We start from the raw sequence: 25,785 nt of genomic DNA, 5'->3' as shown, positions 1-25,785 counted from the left end.
GGCACTGGGAAGAATAAGAGAGAAGAAACTTAGTTTTATAGGCTTAAAATGAAGAGACAAGGGGCGCCTGGGTGGCTCAGTGGGTTAGGCCTCTGCCTTCAGCTCAGGTCATGATCTCAGGGTCCTGGGATCGAGTCCCACATCAGGCTCTCTGCTCAGCAGGGAGCCTGCTTCCTCCTCTCTCTCTGCCTGCCTCTCTGCCTACTTATGATCTCTCTCTCTGTCAAATAAATAAATCTTAAAAAAAAATAAAACGAAGAGACAAGGGGCGACTGGATGGCTCAGTTGGTTAAATTCTTGGCTATGGCTTGGGTCATGACTGCTTGGCCGTGAGATGGAGCCACATGTGGCACTCCACGTTGGCTCATGGTTCGTGGTGACTTTGTAGAACCCAACTACCATGTATAACGAGAGTGGACTGTATTTCTCTATTACGTTGCTTTCCTTAATTAGTTAATCTGTTAAATACTCAGTATTGTGCTATCAAAGGCCCATGTTCTCAAAGGGACAAAAATAGGTTCTTAATGGGAGGGGGAGGTGAGAACTCCTTTTTATGTAAAAACCAGAGATCTACACAGAGCTTGTAACAGTTCTACAGTATATTGGCTAAATTACAATTTCTCTTGGACAATAATTACGAAAAAAGTCCAGAAAGTTTCCTTGGTGGGAAGGCAGTCATGAAAAAGTGACTGCAGAACATAGCCACAGGGCGCGTGGACTATGTGGTGGACAGTTAAAGTACTAGACACATGGCACAGCATACACAGCTGTGATTATAAATATCATTGATTATATATATATATATATATATATATATATATACATATATATATATATATATTTTATCTTCTTCCCTTTCTTCATGGACCAGCATTTCTTAAATTGGAGTTTGTGGTCCCCTGAGGGGGTCTGCATTCTGTTTTCAGACCTGTCTGAGTATTTCTTCTGGAATTTGTTTTACTTTGTGCTTTCGTTTTGATGACAATCATAAAAACAATAAATCATTGTATACTGGTTCCCCTTTCTTCATGAGTCCTGCCACAAGATTTCATTGTCCAAGTTTACATCTGTCTTTTAAGGCAAGAATTCTACTTTGATGCTTATGGGTCAATAAGGAATAAAAGAGGAGCAGACTTAAAGATCGTGAGTGAAACAGACTGAGTGAAGGCCCAGTGATGTGTGGTTGTGTTCTGGGAGGAAGGACTCCTGAGTTTGAATGGAGGAAAATGGTGGGCAGGCTGAGCCCTCACTGTGAGGCGGTAGATAGTAGGGGTATGCCCAAACCAAGAGAATATTGGCTTTAGCAGCAAGTTCTATATTTACATTTTGTAAGGCAATTTAATCTCTCTGAAAAATAGCATCATCTGCCACTTTAAATTAACGCTGTTAATTTGAATTTTATGGACTTTCTTGTTTTTGTGTTTAATTCGTTACTTTGTTTTGGTCTTATTGTTGAATCAGAGTTAAAGCATATGGAGTTTGGGGCGCCTGGGTGGTTCAGTGGGTTAAAGCCTCTGCCTTCGGCTCAGGTCATGATCCCGGGGTCCTGGGATCGAGCCCCGCATCGGGCTCTCTGCTCCGCGGGGAACCTGCTTCCTCCTCTCACTCTGCCTGCCTCTCTGCCTAGTTGTGATTTCTCTCTGTCAAATAAATAAAAAAAAAAAATAATAATAAAAAAATTTAAAAAAAAGCATATGGAGTTTATTTTTAGATTTCCATTTGTGCATCACTAAATAACGGTATCCTAAAAATAATTTAAGTCTCCAGTAGTGGTGAACAGCAATGCTTTTTGCCATATTAAAGGGAGTATTGGCATTACTCAGGTTTGAGGAGTACCATGATGGATTCATAGAATCATAGACCATTTGAGCCACTGGGAATCACTCAGTCCAACCTTCTCTCCTGCCTCATGTGGACACTGAGCCTCCTGGAGGAGAAGGGAGTGTCCAAGGTCAAAAACAAGGGAGCAGCAGACTGAGGTTAGAGACCACACTGACATTCTTCTAGCTATATACCTGGTCTAATATGTCTACCCTGTCCGAAGGTGAACCATGGCAGATGAATGGCAACCATGGCCAGCCCACAGAATGGGCTAGCACAAACCAATGAAGAGTTGCTGTGTCATCTTGGCTAACTCTCAGGGAGGAGGATATGCAATGGGAAGGGACAACAGGAAGAACAGACGGTCTCAGAGCCAGAAGTCACTGTGAGCCATGGACAGTGGTAAAGGGAGACAATGGCCTTTGAGGTTCCTGCTCAGGTGGTATCACCCATGAACTTGGTGTGTTCTGTTACTCCCAACATTGACAAACAGATCCCAGAAGCTCTTCAAGCGAAGCTCATCTGTGCTTTTCAGCTCTGTATTTTGACATAGGCTCACTCCCCCAAACTGGGTGTGTGCCACTACACAGGGAACACTACTGGGAATGTGTTTCTCAGCCACACATAAGAGTCCCGACCATATCACATGAAGCAAAAAGAACTCATTTGTGATAGAATTGGGTGGTCATTATATTAGTTTTCTCTTGTTGCATGACAAGGACCACAAACTTAACAATAGCTTACTGCAAGATACATTTTTTTAAAGATTTTATTTAGTTATTTATTTTATAGAGATCACAAGTAGGCAGAGAGGCAGGCAGAGAGAGGGGGGGGAGAAGCAGACTCCCTACTGAGCAGAGAGCATGATGCGGGACTCGATCCCAGGATCCTGGGATCATGACCTGAGCCCAAGGCAGAGGCTTTAACTCACTGAGCCACCCAGGTGCCCCAACAAGATACATTTATTATCTCGTAGTTGTCAGGGTCAGAATTCTGGGCCTGGATCAGCTGGGAGTTTTGTTCTGGTCTCACAGAGTTGTTGTGATCAAGACACTGGCCAGGGCCGTGCTCTCATCTGAGACTTGGGTGAGTCCTCTTCCACGCTCACAGGGCTGTTGGCCGAATTCATTTCCTCACAGCAGCAGAACTCAAAGTGGCTTGCTTCTTCAGATCCAGTCACAAGGGTCTCTTCTCTAGACTCTTGGAGACAGCTCGCCTATTTAGGCCAGGCCCACCCAGGGTAACCTCCCTTTTGATGAAAGTCAACTCATTAGGAAATTAATTGCTTCTGCCAAACCCCCTCAATCTTGCCATATTCTGTTGCTTACAGGCAAGTTACAGGTTCTGCCTACACTTGAGGGAAGAGATTATCAAAGACATGGGCATCAGCTTAGACTATGGAAGTGGCTACAAAAAAAAAAAATACCATAGACTAGTGGCATATAACAACAGAAATCTAATTCTTACAGTTCTGGAGGCTGAACATTCCAAGAGCAAGGTGCCTGGGGAGAGCCTGCTTCTTGGTCTACGGATGGCTGTCTTTTTCGTATATGTTTACATGATGGAAGGGACCAGGGAGCTCTCAGGGGCCTCTTCTGTTAGGGCACTAATCCCATTCGTGAAGTCTCCATCCTTATGCTTTAATCCCCTCCCAAAGGTTCCACCTCCTAAAACCATCCCCCTGGTGGTTAGGTTTTAAGATGACTTGAGGGGTTGGGGTGGGGGGACATTGGATCTGTGGCAGGTACCATGGGAGTTATCTTACAACTCTGCGCACTGTAGTCACTGACACTTCCCTCACTAGGCAGTGAGTATGGTTCATATTTGTCATCTTCTGTATGACACTTTGAGAATGTTTAGTGACATTAGTGTCTATCTTCATATTAAAAGTAGGAAGAGTAGAAACTCAGCTATCAGCTGAAGTGAGATTATTTACACCAGAGTTTTTCAACCTGGGCAGGACTGATGTTTTGTGCTGGAGAATTCTTTCTTGTGGGAGCTGTTCTGTGTGTTGTAAGATGTTTGGCAGAATCGCTGACCTCTACCTACGGGGTGCCCGTAGCAGCCCTTCCCCAGTTGTGACAACTGAAAATGGTACCAGACTTTGCCAAATGTCCCCTTGAGGGAAAACATCCTGCTTGATAACTACTGCATTAGATATGTAAGCATTTTTTGTTTGTTTGTTTTTTAAAGGAGAACCTATTAAAATGGGGAATTTGGTTTTTAAGGTGATACAACTGTTTGGAGCCAGCAGGTTCTTACTATTTGGATAATGCCTCATTCTTAGATGTGCTCTTGTCCTCTCCTGGGAAATGGATAGTTTATAGTTGCAAATAAAAAATTAATACTGTAGATAGTTTCCCACATGTCCTTTCTTATTCACACATATGCCAAAATGAAATTACGTTATCACATGTTTTATAATCTTGTCTGAGTTTATAGTCGAGCTATACTGTAATAGGGCTTCGGTTCCACTCATATGGGTCAGATATTTAATGCAAGAGGCAAGAAACCTAATAAACTCCCTTCTTGGTATTATGGCTCCTTTCTTGGAAACAAGCGATATGGCTCGGTATGGGACAGAGCGGATGGCATGGTCCGTTTCTGAAGTTACAAAACTCAAAAGCTGCTCATTCCTGTTTTCTCTAGGCAAAGGCAGCTCAAGCATCTCATCCGACGTGAGTTCAAGTACAGATCACACGCCGACCCAAGCCCAGAAGAATGTGGCTACCAGTGAAGGTAGGCATCTGGTCTGCATTATCTCTCTCCCTGTGTTCACAGTGCAGGCTATTTTTGGAAGACAAATAAAATGTGTGAGTCTCAGTTCTGTTCTACTGAGTGGGAGCATATGAGATTCTTAAAAATGAGAAGGCAAAGGGTTTCCCGAGTTGCTTTTTTGTTGCTGACTGATGGAGGAGTTTTGATAGGAGTCAAGTGTCTCAATTCTTAAGGCAAATGCTGTTTTTTTGTGAAAATATAATAGGCTGACTTGTGGGGAGCCTTCATGATGTTATCTGTCTCGTTTCTCAGTGTAGAAAACACTGTGATTATAAAATTCCCGTGTTGAAAGTTGAAAGTTCCTGCAAGAACTTTCAAAATAGGCCCACTTGGAATTCAAGATAAGGACAGTGGGAGGGTCACAATCATGTGACTTGTAGAACTTGAATTAACCATTATGTGGGAGGGGGAAAGAGGTTTGTTTGATTATTTAAAGAATATGTGGAAAGTCCTGCCTCTCAGGGCAAACCCCGGCTCCATTGATAGTCTTGGTACAGATTTTCACTCTATGTCGTAATACATGTTGGAATTAATTGCTCTGCATGGTGCAGAAGCGTGTGTTATTACTTGTTTGCGTGCAGGGATCACTGTTTCTGTGGTAGTTATTTAGTGGAAAACTGACTCAATGATGGAATTAGTTGTTTTTATTTTAATGTGAAACAAAATTAAGTGAATTCTTCCCTGAAGAAGAGCTCCTTCTAAATTACTGGTTGAATGCAGGTCCAGTGCAAAGATGTCGATGCTGCTTATAATAGAAGACCCACGGTGAGGTGACCTTGTGTAGAGCCTGCTTTCTTCAAATGTGCAGGGTGTGTGGAGGTTCATGTCTACACTCTGTCCTGAGGCTTACTTTAAGCTGCTTGCAGTATTGGGAAGAGTAACCCGATTACCTGGTGCTGGTCTCAGTGTTTGGTTGTTCTTGATCTGCGTGACCGTGTGTGCACGAATGATGGGGGTTGACCCCCTGGGTGGATGTCTTCTCTGTGGATATTCTTTGACTTGATGTGTTTCAAACAGACTGATGTATGAAGAGCTTTTATAATGGGATTATATTCCCTGATGTTTAATGCCTTAGGGTTATTTCACCAGCATTTTAAGGCAGACAGATCGGGTTATTTTCCTCAGGGCTGCAAACCACCCGATAGAAATCCAGTTTGAATTTTCTCCCTGTTAATTCAATCAGAGCACTAGGTCGTTCTTGAAATGCAGTTAAGGTAACGTGCAAGTCAGGTAAGTTGACTCTAGACATTTGTTATTGAGGCCTCCATTCTTAGGAGCCCGAGTAGAAATCACTTCAGTGTAACATATTGACTTACAGTTCTCTCTAATCAGAAATCTTTGTTTTGTAAGATAATCACTTCTTTCTACCATGATTTTAGTCACTCTTGTTATAGTCATAGATTGGCTAATTGGAGTGGCTGTGAAAATCAGAAGTTAAAAGTTTGTGAGATAATATCTCTGTGTTTCCCTCTCCAGATTTAAATGTTCATATTATTGTTTCTCTTTTTCAAAAACAGAGATTATGAAACTGTATGGGCTCTGTTGCAAGGGTTGGGGGAGGGGACTGCGGGACTTCATGCATGAAAAATGTCTTCTTTTTATGCTTCAAGGAAAAAAAAACCTCTATAGGGATTTCAGATTTTCCTCTTATTCTGCCTTTTCCTTAGGAAAATTCTTTTGATGTGGGGCTCAACCAATGTTTTATACATTTTTGTCACAATGCATTTCCTACCATTCTGAGGGTAAACTCAGGAGAGAAAAATGAGAAAATACAATGTTCATGTGAAACAGAAATTTTAGCAACTGGGCTAAATTAATAGGGAATGTTTCTTCCAGCTCTTAAATGGAAAAACCCCATCTCTATGGAAGATGCTATCCATTTTTTTGTGTGTGTATCTGCAAAATTAAGTTTTGTTGTTTTTTTTTTACTTTTTTATGTATGAATCCATTTTGCTACTGTGTTTTAATCAATGGAAGCAAAAAATATTTAAAAATAAATTCGGTGTGGGTACTAGTTCCATAAAATTGTATTTCAGGAATGTCTGCTGCAGAGGGATCTTGCTCTCAGGCTGGTTTTTCAAGATGGAACACCAGCCAGCATTCATTTTCTCAGTGCACAGGTTGACAGAGTCCTGGTCTGCCTCTCAGGATTATGATGTCACATTCTCGGACCTCCACAAAGTGGGTTTATCCCTTGGTATACACATTTGCTCCTACCGGAAAGCACCTACTAGCCATTGTGTGCCAAGAAACAGAAACTGGGCACCAATTTCTGGTGGAACCAATTAAAAAATGCTTCTCTGGTTCTCTTCCCACTGTTTCTAGAACTGTGTTTAACCTTGGTTGTTATGAAAGTGTTGGGCGAGTGGTATAACCGGTTTTCCAGAAGTGGTTTCCCTACCATTACTTTCTTCGCTTCTTTGACCGTCTTAAGAGGACTTTTCACCTCTGAATTTAACGATATCCTCTTCAAGAAACAGGCAGGATTCTCAGGTTAATGGTCTGAGTGGCACTGATTTCTAAAAATGAGATATGTCGTGAAGGACAATATTTGGTTTTCCTGCAACCTTTGCAAATCATGGCCATACCTATACCAGCTGAGCTGGAAGCCTTGGGGGCAGAGTTGGACTTCTCTCTGGTGGGCTGCAGGGGAAGGTATTATATCAATTCCCGGCCTGGGTGGGAGGGATGTACGTGCACGCGCCTTGTGCCTTTGTGTCCGGCCTCCACGCGACAGCCAATGGCAGAGTCGTTGTGTCTCACCCAGGAGCACTAAGGAACCTGTGCGGTGCAGGTGAGGCAGGGGGTGCCTGACCTGAGGACATGCGAGCTGAGAGGAGGGAAGGGCACCCACATACCATGCACCAACCTGGGGCTGGCGGTCGGAATGGGAACCAACTGTGACCCACATCAGAGATCTGACTGGAGAGATGATGGTGTTCTAAAGTTGGGTCATGGTGAAAGTTTCACAACACAGAACATTTGCTAAAAGTCATTGAACTAGACCCATGAAATGGTTGTTGGAAGCTGCTGCTTCTATTTGGCCTTCAGACTTGCATGTAAATCCGTACAAACTGCTCTTGGAAAGTGCTGCCTCCCACCTCTGGGGAGACGTCTTGAACAGTGGTGAGAAGACCCCTTAGGAGCGTGGGTCTTGGCCATACAGAGAGCAGGGCTGCTGGCTGAAAGCTTCTCTTGAGATGCTCTGGCCTCGGGGCCAGCACTGCCCTGAAAGCATCATAAGGAATCTCTGGACCAGTAGTGTTCACAGTCCCGCAAGTGGTGTCTGGTCAGAGTGGACTTCTCCTAGTACATACTCTCCTGGAAGGTTCTGGAAGACATGACAGATGGTAGACAAGTTTCTCAAAACCTTTTTTTTTTTTTTAAATACAGCTTTTCCTGGAGAGTCTCTAACCTCAGCTTGGATTTTAAGTTTTTAGCCACCAAGCCTGATTGTTGGTTAAGGCATTGGCCACATTTATTCATTCTGGTAAATGTAAGGACTCATGTCTTTGCCATCTACCTGATGTACCCACTCATCCACTTTGGGTCATAAGGCTGTTCCACTAGGCATGGTGGGCACAGACGGTGGTATAATTCATTTTTAATCCAACAGGGAATAGTATTAAATGGTAGTGTCTCATGCAAAATCTTTGTGCATCTTAATTTTGTGAGTATAAACACACCCCTTTTAAGGAATTGGCAGCCTGCAGAGATTTCTCCTTGATAAATGTTATAGGCTTTCTTTAAACCCCATTATATTTCTTGTGACAGTTTAAGTTCCTGATTTCCTGACACTGTAGGGGGTTTGGGTTCAAGTGCAGAAAGCTGGAAACATTCCATTTTTCCCAACAAAATCTGCATTCCAGCATCGTAAGCCACAGCTTAATTCTTTCCAGTTGTGTTGCTGTTCTTTCTGTTACACTTTTTTTTTTTCAGTCTTTCTCATCCATGGGGTGTTCTCCCTTGTACTGAGAGGAATAGCCTTTGACTTTCAGCTATGAAAGTCATGTCCAGCCCGTGGTTAGAATAGAGCACACGGCAGCCAGCCTGAAAGGACTGAAACAGAATCAGTTGGATTGGGTTGGATCATGAAGAAGCTTCCTGGAAATAGTAAGCTCAGCTGGGGCTTCTTTCTCAGAACAGGGTTATGAGGTTGTGGCTTTAATGGTGGCATCTCAACAACTCTGACTTCTCTTGAGCTGGGGGAAGGTGACACCGTTAGTTCAGAGGCCAAATATAATTGGCTGATGAACAGTCAGCTTCATCCAGCTGCCCCTTAAACATGTTCAAGTTCAGATATTGAACTCACTGACAACACAATTTATAGGTGAGATGGCTTATAAATGTTGTTATCAAGCCAGCCAAATATGGAATCATAGGATTTTTTTGGAGCTACAAAGGCCCTGGCAATTTTTCTGATCTAATACACTCATTTTACAAAGAAATCCCTGAGGCACAGAGAAATAAAGAGATTTGCTCAATATTACACACCTAATAAATTGTCGAGCAGGAGTTTGACACAGTATTGTTTCGGTGAGAGATGGTCAAATCAGGAGGAAGCATGACCTTTAAAAAAATTATTTCCTTCTAAGTGTGAAGCTTTTTAATTCTGCTTGGTCCACCTGCTAGCTGCTTATTTTGACCTGGTTGACGGGAGGAGGCAGGCCGTCCAGAAGAGTTTGAGGAAGACTTGAGTTCAAATAGAGCAGTACTTCCGATGGGAGGAGAGTGTCTATTTCAAGTGGAAAAAGGATCTCAACCCACTTAGATAGGTTGACTTCTCACCTAGAGATGGAAATACTACCTTTAAGTTGGCTCATGATTATAAAATAGCCTTTCAGTAAATTCACCGAATATCATTTTGTGAAACTGCTTGTTTAATTAACTCCTTGAAGGAAATTAATTTTACAAAATGATTCATTTGAGCCATGAGTGAATTGAGTTGGTATATAAAGAGTCCTTTCCATGGTACCTACAATCACTGCTTTATTTTCACAGTCATGGGTTAATACGTTTTCAATGCCCCAATTAGACCAATTCTCAATGCAGTTATTTTGAAAACACCCAGGAATTGGACTTTGTTTTATTCTCTTTGTCCTCCTTATATTAGCTTTTTTCTACTTCTTGAGTGTACTTCTCGAACAACATTCACATGAGTCACTCAGGAAGAGAAAGATGATGCTTTTAATTCAAGGTAGATTTCATTTCCCTAAACAAAAGCCTTTTTGACCATCCAACGAATTCAACACACATTTTGGGGGATATATGTTATTTCATGCTGCTCCTGATCTCTCATGAGAATTACTGCATTCAGCTGTTTTCATCGTCACATTGCTCTCGAGAAGGAGGTAAACATATTTTCATTTGGTGGATGACAGTAAGGAAACCAGGAAAGCATCAGTGTGACCCAAAGTCATGGAAAATTAGTAAAAGGCAGAGATGGTTATAAGCACTGAATTCCGAATAAGAATTTTTTCTTAATGTTTGTTTCGAAATTGTCCTATGCAACTATTAAGAATTTCATGCTAATCATTTTTATAAGTTTATATCAAAATATATTTTGAAAGTCCTTATGAGAAGTACCTTTTCAAAATGCCAATCTATAATTGTGTCTCATTGTCAGTATTATACATGGAAAGGTAGTCTATGTATAGTCTATAATTTACTTTAAATTCTTATTGAAGGCAAACTTCAATATTCCAAGCTACCTTTTCATTGAACTGTTGAAGGGTTAATTTGCAGGTTATCATAATTGTGTCCTTAACATGCTCTATCAGACAGACTTCGGGTTTGAACTTGATATTTAAATTAATCATGATATAGGATCTCTAGTGCATGCAATATAAAAGTACTCACTAGTTACATTGCTCCTTGTTACTTTAAAACTGAGCCAAGCAGTTATTCTTTAATTGGAAATGTACACAGGTGGAAGATATCAATCTTAGAGCATGTGCCTTGCAAGGCTGGAATTATGCCTTGAAGCAGACTATTACAGTCAAATGGAACTCAATCCATGACACAAGAGAAAACAGAGTAAAAGCATATAACATAGGAAGAGGAACAAAAAGTACAGAAGTGGGGAAAGTAAATGACACAGAAAAAGGGCCTTTAAAAATAGTGATAAGATGACATCTATTCAAACTGGAAAGGTGGTTTTGGAGGACCTTATGGGAGGGAGAGATTCCAAAGTCAGAAAATTACTTTTAGGAGGTTTTACTCTGTTTATGAAGAAGGTAATGACTGATTATTATAAAGTTTTGTTTTGCCTTTAAAAATTAAATTTCAGGGCACTTGGGTGGCTCAGTGGGTTAAGCCTCTGCCTTTGGCTCAGGTCATGATCTCAGGGTCCTGGGATTGAGCCAGGCACCAGGCTCTCTGCTCAGCAGGGAGCCTGCTTCCCTCTCTCTCTCTGCCTGCCTCTCTGCCCACTTGTGATCTCTCTCTCTATCAAATAAATAAATAAAAATACTTAAAAAAATGATAATTAAAAAATCAAATTTCAGGGACACCTGGGTGGCTCAGTGGGTTAAAACCTCTGCCTTCAGCTCAGGTCATGATCCCAGGGTCCTGGGATTGAGCCCCACATCAGGCTCCTTGCTTAGGAGGAAGCCTGCTTCTCTCTCTGTCTCTGCCTGCTTGTGCTCTCTCTCTGACAAAAAAAAAAAAAAATCAAATTTCAAACTTAAACTATTTCCGAAAATTTCAGGATTATTTAGGAAAACCTTACAAGGCTTTAGCTGTTGAAGCTTAGTGTGTTCTGGTAATTAAATTAACAAGTCAGTGCTTCATGGCCAAGTTTCTAACTACTGCCTAATTTTAAGTTAGGTGACTTTTGAAAAACTGCACTAATTACACTGGGTAATTTGAATGTATTATAGATTCAGTGTGCCCAATTTAATAAAGAAGTCAAATTTGCATTTGAGGATGAGTTTAAGCAGTGGAAAACTCATCAGCTTGGTATCCACAAAATTGTTATGTAAGCCTAAAAATGTGTAATGAAACCCTAAATACCATATCAGACTCAAGAACTAAGTTTAATTTCCCAAAGGAATCGTCTTCCAAAATGAATCATCCAGAATGGCAAAAATGTCATTTAATCGTCTCAGAAGAAGATTAGGTTTCTGTAAGGAGTGAGTGTGTGTGTGTGTGTGTGTGTGTTTAAGGACATCTTAAAGTAATACTTAATTGAGACCTCCGGTGTCTGTCAGTGTCTTTATGGAGACTTAAGAAGAGAAAACATTATATCTTTAGCATTCTAATCCCATGTGTAAAACTATTCCGTGTTTCTCTCATCTCCAGTCTGTCATTTGCAAAAAAATACTCAATAAATAATTGATAGGTTTCAGCCATAGACACCTAAATACAACTAAGTGTATTTGCAGGGAAGTCTTGGATCATTTCTAAGATATCTGACCAGTAATCTCAGTAATATAATTCAATGGAGGTTTAAATACATTTGTTTAGGCATTTACGGAGAGACTACAAAATGTATGTCAGTCTCAGATTGGTAGCACAGAGAATGACCTCTCAGATGTGTTTTTTCCTCCTTGAAGATTTTTCAAAACTAATTTTGGGTTTAATTTAATGGATTCAGGTGGGGCATCTACCCTGCAGCTCCTGAGTCCCTGTCATTCTCTGTTGCCTTAAACAAGCATCTTTCACAATATTGCCATTAGCTACTTGGCTCCTGATGGAACTTGGTATTATGGAGCGACCCACTGCTGTCAGAACCTTAGCAAGTACTGGGGGGAATGAACACTGAATCAGTTCAACAGTAATTCAGGGTGGTATAAGATTGTGTCTTGAGTGGTCTGAAGAGGGGCTGTAGTTGGAGAGGAAGGGAGAGAGGCATTGGGTGGGAGCAATTGGGAAAAGGTGTCATGGCACCCTGGGACTTAGCTTCTCCTGTGTGGACAGAAGATGGAAGGGTGGAGAGGAAGGTACAGTGTGGTGTGTAAGGCTGTGAGGAGCTTGGGAAAATCTCTCTGGGTTCACGTGGGGGAAAATGGAAGCTTCTAAAGAGACCCCTTCTTGACAATATTGAATACATTCCCAAAGTGCTTTGAAGATCTAGTCTTTCACTAAAATATTTAGTTGGAGAATGGCTGCACATTCTTCGTACTGTGTCAGTGACAAACAGGCCATCGCTCTATGACATTTTATACCCACCACCTTTCTTTGGGTTATTTGGAGGGTTTTACACTAAAAGCCTGGCTTTTGAGCTCATTGAAGGCACAAAGGGCATGTGGAAGGGGTTGGAGACCAACATTTTAGAGAGAATAACCTGATACTGGAAATATTTGCCCTTTACAGTCATGGACACAGTCTGACCTTAAAAATCAGGTTAACACGTCTGTTTACTTCCTCTTTGACTAGGAAATAACTTCCTGAGGATAAACTAACTTCCTCAGGAAGTCCCAGGCTTCCCAAGGCTGTTACGCTGATTAACAAATAATGAGAGAAAAGCACTTTAGCTGTAAGTGTGTTCCTTTCTATTCCATATACTTGAAAATATAGAAAATTCCCATTAGGGAGAGAATAATTTATAAGTAATTTAGATATGATTTGTGATCATTAAGACATGATTGAGGAATCATTATAGGGAGTACAGGCTATGCGGGAAGCAGATAGTAGTACAGTTTATCATTGTGAACGTAACTGGGAAACTTCTGTTGTTTGTCACTGCTGCTGCCTTCCAAGGTGGGGTGGGCTACCTGCCACCCTGAAGGACGGTTGTTCTTCCAGATAACTGTGTGTTTCGAACATGTGAGCTTTCTGATGTGGGCTTCAGAAAACCAGATTTCTCTGCACAGTGGAGAGATTCTAAGCTGCACAGGAAGGAGACACTGTAGATAACCAGAAGATTGAATGGGAAGAAGATGGTGGAACCGGGGAGGTATCTTTTTTTTTTTTTTTTTACCCCTGAGATTGAGACCTATGCTGAGATCAAGTGTAGTATGTTCAACTGACTGAGATACTTGGATACCTCTGGGAAGATATTCTAACAACTTGGGGGTTAGTGGCTCCTAGGGTTACACATTCCTGTGTCCCTAAAAATCCTTAGTCCTTAGTAAACTCACAAAGTGCTTGGAAGGAGTAGCTTTCCTATAGAAATCATGGAAGGGCTGAATTTGAGACTGTCCACTTGTACTCTTTGTAGTCACTTGACTTAGGCAGATGCAACAGAAGCCAGTTGATGAAGAATCTGTCAATTAACACTCCTTTACTATCACAATTTACACAAATTTAAGCATTTTATTTTGTTTCTATTCTGTTGTATGTAATGATATTCTGTATAACATAAAATTATGCAATTTGTATTTAAGTCTGATAATGAACTTACATTGTTCCAATTATTAATAATTATTACTCTCTTCTTGAGGCTTGATTTTTCACAACTTCTTCTGTGGAAAACCTTTAAGCATCTTCTTTGTCCTTCCAGCACTGTCCTTCAGAATATAAAAACACTCTTGCTTTCTGGCCACAAAAGAATGTGGCTGGTCCACTTTTTTGTTTCATTTTCTTTTGTTCCTGCCCAAGATACAGAATCAGTCATGCCCACTAGAGTGTTTTTTTTTTGTTTTTTTTTTAATAAATCGGGAAACATTTTCAAGATGTAAATCTGGGAGTGAAGCAAAAAACTCCTGCTGCTCTGGGCTAACTTTTAATAAAGTTGGATCTGGAGAAAAATATACTTTTAAGGTACCAGTACACATTGATTTTATCAATTTATAATATTACGTATTCTAAATTCTTGCACTGTACTTCTATTCTCACAATATGAAATTTCATTTGCCACTAAGACTTTCTACTATTCAGCAACCAAAGATATAACTTAAGTTGGGCCCTCTCCATCAGATCTTCAAATATACCCAGACATGCCTGATCTTAGCAGGGACAAGAAATCGGTTACAGCTTGATCAAGATACCCACTGCCTGGGTTACGTGCGTGCTTTCAGCTGATCCGTCCGTAGTATCATTCTTGCAGTTGCTTGACTCCATTGAGGAAGGAACTTTGTTTTATCCCCCTTTGATGTCAAGTGGCTACCACAGTGATTGCCACACAATAAACATTTGGAACACGTGTATTAAGTGAATGAATGGGTTCAGATTCTAAGAAGGAAGAGCCCTCTTGATATTAATTTTTCCAACTATAGTCATAAAGACTATGACCTCAACAGTTGTGCAAATCCATGGTAATATATGAGAGATACAGTTACTTTTTAGAAAAAAGAATAATACTGTTTCTAAGGAAAACTTGAAGCACATCATGGGAATGTTAGCCATCCATTTGCTTTTAGTTGCCTTTTGTGTTAAGGGAAATAAAACAATTTCTTTAAGCAGAAGAGACATGTCAGAAGGAGGAAGATATTTGGAACAGAAGATATTTCTGGTTTTTGTGTTTTCATTTGTTTCAACATTTTTAAACCAAAATAAGGTTTGTTTTCTATTGAATATTAGCTCTAAAGATAACCAGTTTTTTCAGAAAAGATTTTAACATTTTTAGATTACCAAATGAGATAAATTTAGAAATACAGGATTCTAGAGCATTTCAGCATCTGTACCCCAATTTTTTTTTAATATTTTATTTATTTGACAGAGAGAAATCACAACCAGGCAGAGAGGTAGGCAGAGAGAGAGGAGGAAGGAGGCTCCCCGCGGAGCAGAGAGGCCGATGCGGGGCTTGATGCCAGGACTCTGGGATCATGACCCGAGCTGAAGGCAGAGGCTTAACCCACTGAGGCACCCAGGCGCCCCTCTGTACCCCAATTTTAAGGGCAGAGTAAAAATATTCTTTTCCCCTAACCAATTTAAATTTATTAAACCTCTTTTTTAATCTTTTAAAATCTTAATACATTGAATTATTTCAATTTTTCACTTACTGATATGTCAATGTATCAGATTCGAGCCTGCGGTTTTTTAACATATGAAACTGGAGAAGTAAGTTTCATTTTATTGGCACAAAATATGGATGAATTGGTCATTAATAAATGTGTTTAGATTTTGGGGGGGTTGGGTGGGTGGTTCCTGATTTGTTAGGAAGAAATGTTAGGAAAAGCATTCCTAAAGGAGAAAATAATACCGTTCTTTCCCCTTTTTAAAAGTATTATCCTAGAACCAACCTTGGCCTCAGATTATCTTTTGTGAGCTATATTCTATTTCATAGAAAGTGGGAAACTCTAAAGTTCATGTTTTATTTAACTGGGTTGGAACCAGTCAGTGCAGAGATTAGGGAATCATTTCACTCAATCTCAGAGATTTACAAAGAGGTAAATTCTGGTAATGGATGCATTTGGAAAATGAAGTAGGAGATTGAACTCTGCATAGAAACGAGGGGGGAAAAAGCCATGTAACAAAAATTTTGTGACCTTTTTTTTTACTCCTGTTGATGGGTAATACAAATCACTTAGCCTTAATTTTCTTCTTTGTAAACCAGGGATAATAATATTCTCTACTTCATGTGTTGTTTATGAGGAGTAAATTTAAAAATTATATGCAGTGTGAGTCCCTGTGCATATTATCTGGTTTAATTTCATTGGTTTACTCACAGCCACTTAATGGAAGCTCCATATCCTTCCTTGTTCAGGGACAGGAGGCTGTTGTATGGAAAAATCACCCTTCGATGAATTCAACATAATTCCAGTGGAAATCCCAATAAGATTTTAATTTTGCAATTTGAGCAAACTCTACTTTTTTTTATTTGGAAGAATAAATCCAGCGTCTATAAGTACCTACCACATGTGGACACTGAATCCAATTCAGTTACATATGTAGGACATTGTGTATGTTGAATCACTTATGTGTGTTGAAATCATTTGTTGAGCATTGAAATCATGTACATCTGAGGATATCCAGGAAAATTTTGGCAAGGAGTAATGAGAGTAACATTTCCTTAGTGTCATGAAAATATATTATACATTTACAAATGCTGAAGAAGTGTGGTATGGTAGAGCTTGGTGCAATGGAACAGAGAGTTTGTGGTAGACTTAGTTGTATATGGGAATTTAGGGTATAGTAAGGATGGCATCATGAATGGATAAGGGAGATAAGTCTTAGGAGATAATACATCCTAACAGGAAAACCAGCTTCTTATTTTAAAGAAAAGGAGCATGGACAACATAATATGTTTCTGATACCAAAATAAATTCTGAATAGATGAAAGATTTGAATATTCAAATTAAATATAGATGAATTTATGATCTCAAGGTAGAAGAACCTTATTTAGTTAATTAATTAATTAACTATTAACATATAATATATTATTTGCTTTAGGGGTACAGGTCTGTGAATCTTCAGTCTTACAAAATTCACAGCACTCACCATAGCACATACCCTCCCCAATGTTCATAACTCAGCCACCCTATCCCTCCCCGTGTCCCTCCCCAGCAGCCCTCAGTTTGTTTCCTGATATTAAGAGTCTCTTATTGTTTGTCTCTCTCCCTGGTCCCATCTTGTTTCATTTTTTCCCTCCCTACACCCATGACCCCCCACCCTATCTCTCAAATTCCTTATATCAGAGAGATCATATGATAATTGTCTTTCTCTGATTGACTTATGTTGCTTAGCATAACACCATCCAGTTCCATCCACGTTGTTGCAAATGGCAAGGTTTCGGGTTTTTTGATGGCTGCATAGTATTCCATTGTGTGTGTATATATATATATATATATATATATATATATATATATATATATATACACACCACATCTTCTTTATCCATTCATCTATTGATGGACATCTAGGTTCTTTTCATAGTTTGGCTATTGTGGACATTGCTGTTAAAAACATTCGGGTGCACGTGCCCCTTTGGGTCACTACACTTGTATCTTTAGGGTAAATAGCCAGTAGTGTGATTGCTGGGTCGTAGGGTAGCTCTATTTTCCACTTTTTGAGGAAACTCCATGCTGTTTTCCAGAGTGGTTTCACCAGCTTGCATTCCTACCAACAGTGTAGGAGGGTTCCCCTTTCTCCACATCCTCTTCAACACCTGTCATTTCCTGACCAGTTAATTTTAGCCATTCTGACTGGTGTGAGGTGGTATCTCACTGTGGTTTTGATTTGTATTTGCTGAGTTATGTTGAGCACTTTTTCATTGTCTGTTAACCATTTGGATGTCTAGAAAAACCTTTTAAAGCATGAAAACAGAAGTTTTCATAAAGCTGCAGCGGGCCACCAGCACATGCATGGAGAGGTTGTGCTCTAGAGGATAGGGAAGGATCTTTCCATTGTCAAATATATTTGTCTTTTCATTAAGTAAAGTTCAACACCGGTCTCTTTTATTGCTGGACTTCTTGAAGTTGTTGATGTGTTTGTTAGTGTATGTTGTTAATTTTCAAGCAGTGTATTTTATTTCACAAACTTCTTTTTTCACCCCTTACCTCCAGGAAATGCTGATACATGTGAATGAAGAGACTTAAAATATATGTTCACACTTTGACCTAGGGATTCCATACTAGGAAATCACCTTAAAAATCTAAATTTTAATTGTAGATATACGCCTCCTAATTTTTATGGCATAAAGTATTTTATGGGGAAAGTATTTCATTGGGACATTTATATGTCAAAGACCTGTTAAGCATTAAAAAAACATGTTCACATACAGTGTTTCATGATACAGGAAAATGTTTATGAAAATGCATATTATGAAGCAGCATTTCTTATGAATTCCACAAATAGGATTATATTTGACGAAGAAAAAGACTGAGGGGGACATGTTTCAGGATGTTATGAATAGTTATCACTGAATGACAAGATTATGGATTATTTTTATTTTGTGTGTTTTCCAATATTTTCTAACTTCCCATGGCAAAGAGGTAATTAAAAAGTTGGTTCTTTTTTTAAGAGCTGAAAATATCCTTTCACTAGTTGTTTTGGAATTTTGTTGAATGGGATATGATGAAAATTTCAATTATTTTTTTCATGATTAAGATTTATGGATAAAAATTGACCTTGCTATTTCTTATCTCTGATACCTCAGTGGGCATTCAGTACCCATCTGGGTAGTGATTGATTGCTTTCATGGTTTTCCTTATAATTAATTTTAAAAGACTTTTCTTAGGCTTAAGAACTTAAAACTTCTTTCCTTTAGTTGAATATAGTTATAACATAGTTTTTCTTTTTTCTATATTTTTATAGAGTGAGGCATATCCAATACCTTGCATATAATTCTGATTCAATCTCTATTCATTTACTCAGGGGTATTTTCACTCACCAAAGTTTACCGAATGCCAAATACTATGCTTGGGGAATGGGGACTCTTTGGTAAGCCAAATAGACACCTACCCAACCTCCTGAAATTTTGTCATCTTACAGAGACACAGATATTATAGAAACTTAAAAATAAATTATATTCTAAGGATTTCTTCTTTAATACATACCTAGAAATAAAATGTTAAGCTGAGACCTGAATGATGAAGAAGAATTAGCAAGGTAAATATCTGGGTGAACTTTTGTATGTGGGGAGTTGTGACAGCAGGGAGAGTGGGTCCTAACCAGGATGGTTAGGGTCCTAACCGTTTGTTTTTGCATAGCAAATTACCCTAAAACAATGCATGAGTTTCCTATTGATGCTATAACAAAGTACCATTAATTCAATGGCTTGGAATAACACAAATCTATGATCTTGTAATTCCGAAGGTCAGAAGCTCTAAAAATATCTCCAGTGACTAAAATCAAGGTGTTGGTAGGGCTCTATTTCTTCTGGAAGTTCTAGGGGAGAATCCATTCCTTGCTTTATTCCATCTGGGTTCATGGTCCCTTCATCATCAAAGCCAGCACCATAACATTTTCAAATCTCTTTCACTGATCCTTCTGTGTCTCTGCTGTAAGGATAAGTTTGGACCAACCCAGATATTCCAGAATTATCCCACCATTTCAGGAGCTTTAACTTAATCACATCTACAAAGTTCTTTTTACTATGTAGTAATGGTTCAAGTTTCTGGAGACTAGGACATGGACATCCTTGGGGAAGCCATTATTCTGCATTTGCCACTTACTTAAAACACTAACCATTTTATTATATCTCGCCGTTTTTTTGTTTTTGTTTTTTTTTTTTTTCTGATGAGAAACTTGGTTGGGTCTCAGCTGTAATTCTTCTGTTCAATGTGGCATGGACCGAGGCCACTGGTGGTATTCTGTTGATGGACAAGCTGGTCTACAAGGTTAACAGTGTGTGCCTGCGCCTTGCCTAGGATGGCTAGACTGTCAGTTGGAGAGCCTACATGGGACCTCTTTAGCAGGATGGTTTCAGGGTTATTAGACTCCCTACAGGGTTGCTCAGGGTTCAAAAAAGAGTATCTTTCTACCTCATTGATCTCTGCTCTAATCTTGATTATTTCCCTTCTTGCATGTGGAGTTGGTTTGATTTGTTGTTGATTCTCCAGTTCTTTAAGGTGTAGAGACAGCTGGTGTATTCTGGATTTTTCAATTTTTTTGAGGAAGGCTTGGATGGCTATGTACTTCCCCCTTAGAACCGCCTTTGCTGTATCCCATAGGTTTTGGACCGAAGTGTCTTCATTCTCATTGGTTTCCATGAATTGTTTAAGTTCATCTTTGATCTCCTGGTTGATCCAAGCATTCTTAAGCAAGGTGGTCTTTAGCTTCCAGGTGTTTGAGTTCCTTCTGAACTTTTCCTTGTGATTGAGTTTCAGTTTCAAAGCATTGTGATCTGAGAATATGCAGGGAATAATGTCAGTCTTTTGGTATCGGTTGAGTCCTGCTTTGTGACCCAGTATGTGGTCTATTCTGGAGAAGGTTCCATGTGCACTTGAGAAGAATGAGTATTCTGTTGTTTTAGGGTAGAATGTTCTGTATATGTCTATGAGGTCCATCTGGTCCAATGTTTCATTCAATGCTCTTATTTCTTTATTAATTTTCTGCTTCGATGATCTGTCTATTTCTGAGAGAGGCATATTAAGATCTCCTACTATTATTGTATTCATATCAATATGACTCTTTATCTTGATTAATAGTTTTCTTATGTAATTGGGTGCTCCCATATTGGGGGCATAGATATTCACAATTGTTAGATCATCTTGGCGGATAGTCCCTTTAAGAATTATGTATTCTGTATCTCTGACTACAGTCTTTAGTTTAAAGTCTAATTTATCTGATATGAGAATTGCTACCCCGGCCTTCTTTTGAGGCCCATTGGCATGAAAGATGCTTCTCCATCCCTTCACTTTCAGTGTGGGTGTATCCTTAGGTTCAAAATGGGTCTCTTGTAGACAACATATGGATGGGTCCTGTCGTTTTATCCAATCTGCAACCCTGTGTCATTTTATGGGCGCATTTAGGCCATTCACATTGAGAGTGATTGTTGAGAGATAGGTTTTTATTGACATCGTGTTGCCTTTGAAGTCTTTCTGTCTGTAGATTGTTTCATTTAGTACTCTGAATATATTTTGCCAGCCCTTCCTGGCTTGCCAGGTCTCTGTGGAAAGGTCTGACGTTATTCTAATGGGCTGGAGGCATCACGTTACCCGATTTCAAGCTTTACTACAAAGCTGTGATCACCAAGACAGCGTGGTACTGGCATAAAAACAGACACATAGACCAGTGGAACAGAGTGGAGAGCCCAGATATGGACCCTCAACTCTATGGTGAAATAATCTTCGACAAAACAGGAAAAAATATTCAATGGAAAAAAGACAGTCTCTTCAATAAATGGTGCTGGGAAAACTGGACAGCGATATGTAGAAGAATGAAACTCGACCATTCTCTTACACCATACACAAAGATAAACTCGAAATGGATAAAAGACCTCAATGTGAGACAGGAATCTATCAGAATCCTAGAGGAGAACATAGGCAGTATCCTCTTCAATATCAGCCACAGCAACTTCTTTCAAGATATGTCTCCAAAGGCCAAGGAAACAAAAGCGAAAATGAACTTTTGGGACTTCTTCAAGATCAAAAGCTTCTGCACAGCAAAGGAAACAGTCAACAAAACAAAGAGGCAACCCACGGAATGGGAGAAGATATTCGCAAATGACAGTACAGACAAAAGGTTGATATCCAGGATCTATAAAGAACTTCTCAAACTCAACACACACAAAACAGATAATCACATCAAAAAATGGGCAGAAGATATGAACAGACACTTCTCCAACGAAGACATACAAATGGCTATCAGACACATGAAAAAATGTTCATCATCACTAGCCATCAGGGAGATTCCAATTAAAACCACATTGAGATACCACCTGACACCAGTTAGAATGGCCAAAATTAGCAAGACAGGAAACAACGTGTGTTGGAGAGGATGTGGAGAAAGGGGAATCCTCTTCCACTGTTGGTGGGAATGCAAGTTAGTGCAGCCACTTTGGAGAACAGTGTGGAGACTCCTGAAGAAATTAAGAATAGAGCTTCCCTATGACCCTGCAATTGCACTGCTGGGTATTTACCCCAAAGATACAGATGTAGTGAAAAGAAGGGCCATCTGTACCCCAATGTTTATTGCAGCAATGGCTACGGTCGCCAAACTGTGGAAAGAACCAAGATGCCCTTCAACGGATGAATGGATAAGGAAGATGTGGTCCATATACACAATGGAGTATTATGCCTCCATCAGAAAGGATGAATACCCAACTTTTGTAGCAACATAGACGGGACTGGAAGAGATTATGCTGAGCGAAATAAGTCAAGCAGAGAGAGTCAAGTATCATATGGTCTCACTTATTTGTGGAGCATAACAAATAACATGGAGGACATGGGAAGATGGAGAGGAGAGGGAGTTGAGGGAAACTGGAAGGGGAGATGAACCATGAGAGACTATGGACTCTGAAAAACAACCAGAGGGTTTTGAATGGGGGGGGGGGGAGGTTGAGGAACCAGGTGGTGGGTAATAGGGAGGGCACGTACTGCATGGAGCACTGGGTGTGATGCCAAAACAATGAACACTCTTATGCTGTAAATAAACAACAACAACAAACAAAGTATCTTGAGAGAGAGAGGAAGTGGGAAGGGAGGTGGGTGGGGTAACTGCGTGATGGGCATTAAGGAGGGCACGTGACGTAATGAGCACTGTGTGTTCCATGTAACTGATGAATCACTAAATTCTGCCTCTGAAACTAGTAATACACTGTATGTTAATTAAATTGAATTTATGTAAAAAAACTAAAAAAAAAAAAAGGACAGGAAATGGAAGCTGCCCGTTTCTTAAGGCCTGGGTTCCGAATATAGCACAGCTTCATTTCTGCCATATTATATTGTCACACCATCACAGAGCCACTCGGATTTGAGGGCGGGAACACTGACTCCTACATTTCATGCACAAATGTTGATATATTTGCAGCTATTTTGAATCACTAGGGTGGATGGTTAATGGCACAGGATTCCATGAAGAGGGATGAGTTGTGGGAACACCTTGGACCTGGAGGGACCTTTGGGCTTCCCTGAACCATGGCTTCTGGGTATTTGCAACACAGTGACAGAGGAGAGCTGATGCTGGATGTGTAGTAAGACCTTCTAGACTACGTGCAGGTTATGGGTTTATTCTAAGCAGTCAGGAGGAGCCCCTGAGGACTTTGAGCAGGGACAGATCTGGTGTGGCTACTGGGTGATCCTGGCAGTGGGCAGTGAGGGAAGCCGGTGAGAAGTCAGCTGTGGGCTGGGTCAGAAATAACAGTACTCAGGCCTAGTATTGTTCAGACTCGGTTTTCAGCCACACCCCTCTAGTAGCTTATGGTGGAGGAGTGATAAAGTGAGGTCAGTGATAATCTGTGAACTCTTTGTCTCTGTCGAGGTCAATATGGAAATCGAGAGTGATTAGAGTCCATTATAACAGCTTGATGGGCTGTAGCATCCAGAGGGGAGAGCATGCGCTTGCATTTTGCATACCTATTTTTTTAACTTGTATTTTTCTCTTCATTTTTGTTGCATTTTAGTATGTCCATTAGGAATTTGAAATTTGAAAAAAAATAACTGGTCTTTTCCAACTCATAGGTTGAGAAGCTCACCCTTGCTAAGTTCCTAGAACACAGTGTCTCCCCTTAGCACACATGATACCTTTCCTCTGTGTCTCTCTCTCGGGTGCCCTGGGCTCTCCTCATGGGAAAGAAACACCTCCCACTGTGAGTGCAGGATTTCTTCTGAACAGGAGGCAGACTCATTCTGATTTGTTCTTTTAATGTGTGACTGCTGAGGGCTTGGACAGAGCAATTTAGTAATAGTCTGTTCCAGTCCCTGAAATGACTGCTCTTTTGTAGAATCTTGTCAGTATTTCTTTGTCACACTTGCATTTTAGAATGGTGTGTTCTCCGGTTGCATTAGCCATGGAAGACCTCTTGCTCACAGTGACAGGGGCCAATTGGTGGTTGGTCCATGTTGGAAAGCATAGATTAAAGCAAGGAATGCTTTAAAAATTAATACGTAGGTTGTAAATATTTTCATTAACTCAAAACCTATTCATTCATTTTCTAGTCTTTTGAAGTTCGGTTAAAACATTCTGTTTGAATATGTGGCTGCTCATTTGAGTTCTGCAGTGTTTTCTCACATGACTCACAGAGCGTCAGATCCTTTATAATTTCCACTGTTGTTGCCTTTCAATTTGGTAGGAGGAAATACAATTTTTTTTTTTCTCAAAAGTAACAGATCTAATAGAAAGGGGAGGAATACAACCTAAAAATGTTATGTTACATATTTAATCAGAAAGCCACAGATTTTAAATTAGGAATAGTGCATTTTCATTATGGTCAAAGGAGAAGGAAGCAGAAATGGTTCATTTTTGCAGTACTGAACGCACAGGTGACGGAGACTTCTATCTCGGCGGAGAGAAGAGAAGATGTGTGATGGGTCTCTCAGCGCCTCAGATGTTCTAATTCGTGTTCTGCTAATTAAGAGCAGCTGATGAATTTAGATACTCCTTACTGATAGTTTTATATTTCGGAAATTAGAAAAAGGAATGATGGGAAAGCTTATAAAACATAAAAATCAAAAATGAAATTTCGATGATATAATTGACACCATTCCCCCCGCCCCCCAGCTGAGCAGAAACCGGAGCCAGTGTGAATGGATTTCTTTCGAGCTCAGATTTTTAAAGCCCATATAAAACAGATAAAGACAGGCATGGAATCTAGGGGAAAGTAATACCAGACCTTTAGGAACAGTATTATCAGGAAGAGCATGGAAATGAGCGGAGATGAACAAAAATGAAAAGGCAGAAAATCGCACAAAGTCTTGTTGTTTAATGTTATGTAAGAAGGTGAAATGGAGGGGTCCCCTTGGTGGCTCAGTCGGTTAAGAGTCTGCCTTCAACTCAGGTCACAATCCGAGGGTCCTGGGATCGAGCCCCATGTCGGGCTCCCTGCTCCGAGGGGAGCCTGCTTCTCCCTCTCCTTCTGCTTCTCCCCTCATGTGTGTGCATGTGTGCTCTCTCTCTTTCTCTCTCAAATAAATAAATAAAATCTTAAAAAGAAAAAAGAAGGCGAAGTGGGAAGCATGCCAAGGAAAGCATGCTGTGATGAGAGACGACGGTATCATTGAACAGGTGACCTAAGGAGAACAGAAGGACCCGAAAGCTGGAACAGTTCTTTCGGTAGCAAGAAGCCTGTCTTCATAAATACTGAAAGGCATAAATGAGAGCAACAGGCAGCCGCTCTCTGTGCTTCCTCTGTGCTAGGCGTGGTTCTAAGTGTGTTACGTATATGAACTCATTTAACCAAACACCAGCGAGGCAGGTACTATTGTGACAACCATGTTAGGAGTGAGAGGCAGAGAACAAGAGTAATTTGTCTGGAATGATGTGGCCACTAAGTGTCTTGAGCTAAAGCATCTTTTTTTCTTGACTCCAGTCTTCTGCGTGGGGTTGTGTGATTCAAAATGGAAGCCACAGAAAGTGACATGTCTTGAAAAGAATCTTTAAAATGAGTACAAGTCAACACGGCTAAGCCAATCACACCATGACAGAAGGACTGGAGATTTGGAAAATTGTGAACAGTGTAGACCAGGATCGTGCTCCGGCGGCTTGTTGAGTCTGCCTCATTCACTCCGCTCACCCAGTTTACCGCCAGCTCCGTGACCGTCACTGTGCAGAGGTTTTCAGTGTTAAGGATCAGAAAACACAGGGGCTGCCCTCCTTGCCCTCCAGAAGTGCCATCGATGGCAAAGACCAAAAGATGAAGGAGACCTGTAATTCTATTTGATCCATTGCTTGCAGACCACAGTGGACCCAGAGGAAGCCTGG

The 25,785-nt window shown here is 40.3% G+C and overlaps 1 protein-coding gene across 1 annotated transcript in view; it reads left to right on the top strand.

Moving 5' to 3' along the window:
* FBXL7 (F-box and leucine rich repeat protein 7) overlaps positions 1-25,785 on the top strand; it is a 382,740-nt gene that overhangs the window by 90,927 nt on the left and 266,028 nt on the right. The window contains exon 2 of the mRNA XM_046001209.1: positions 4,471-4,560. Within this exon, the coding sequence (XP_045857165.1) occupies positions 4,471-4,560 (90 nt within the window). The remainder of the gene's footprint in view (positions 1-4,470; positions 4,561-25,785) is intronic.

The sequence above is a fragment of the Meles meles genome, chromosome 3 (genome assembly GCF_922984935.1).
Source record: "Meles meles chromosome 3, mMelMel3.1 paternal haplotype, whole genome shotgun sequence".
Lineage (NCBI taxonomy): Eukaryota > Metazoa > Chordata > Mammalia > Carnivora > Mustelidae > Meles > Meles meles.
The sequence above is the reverse complement of the archived record's forward strand: the minus strand, read 5'-3'. Positions and strand labels throughout refer to the sequence as shown.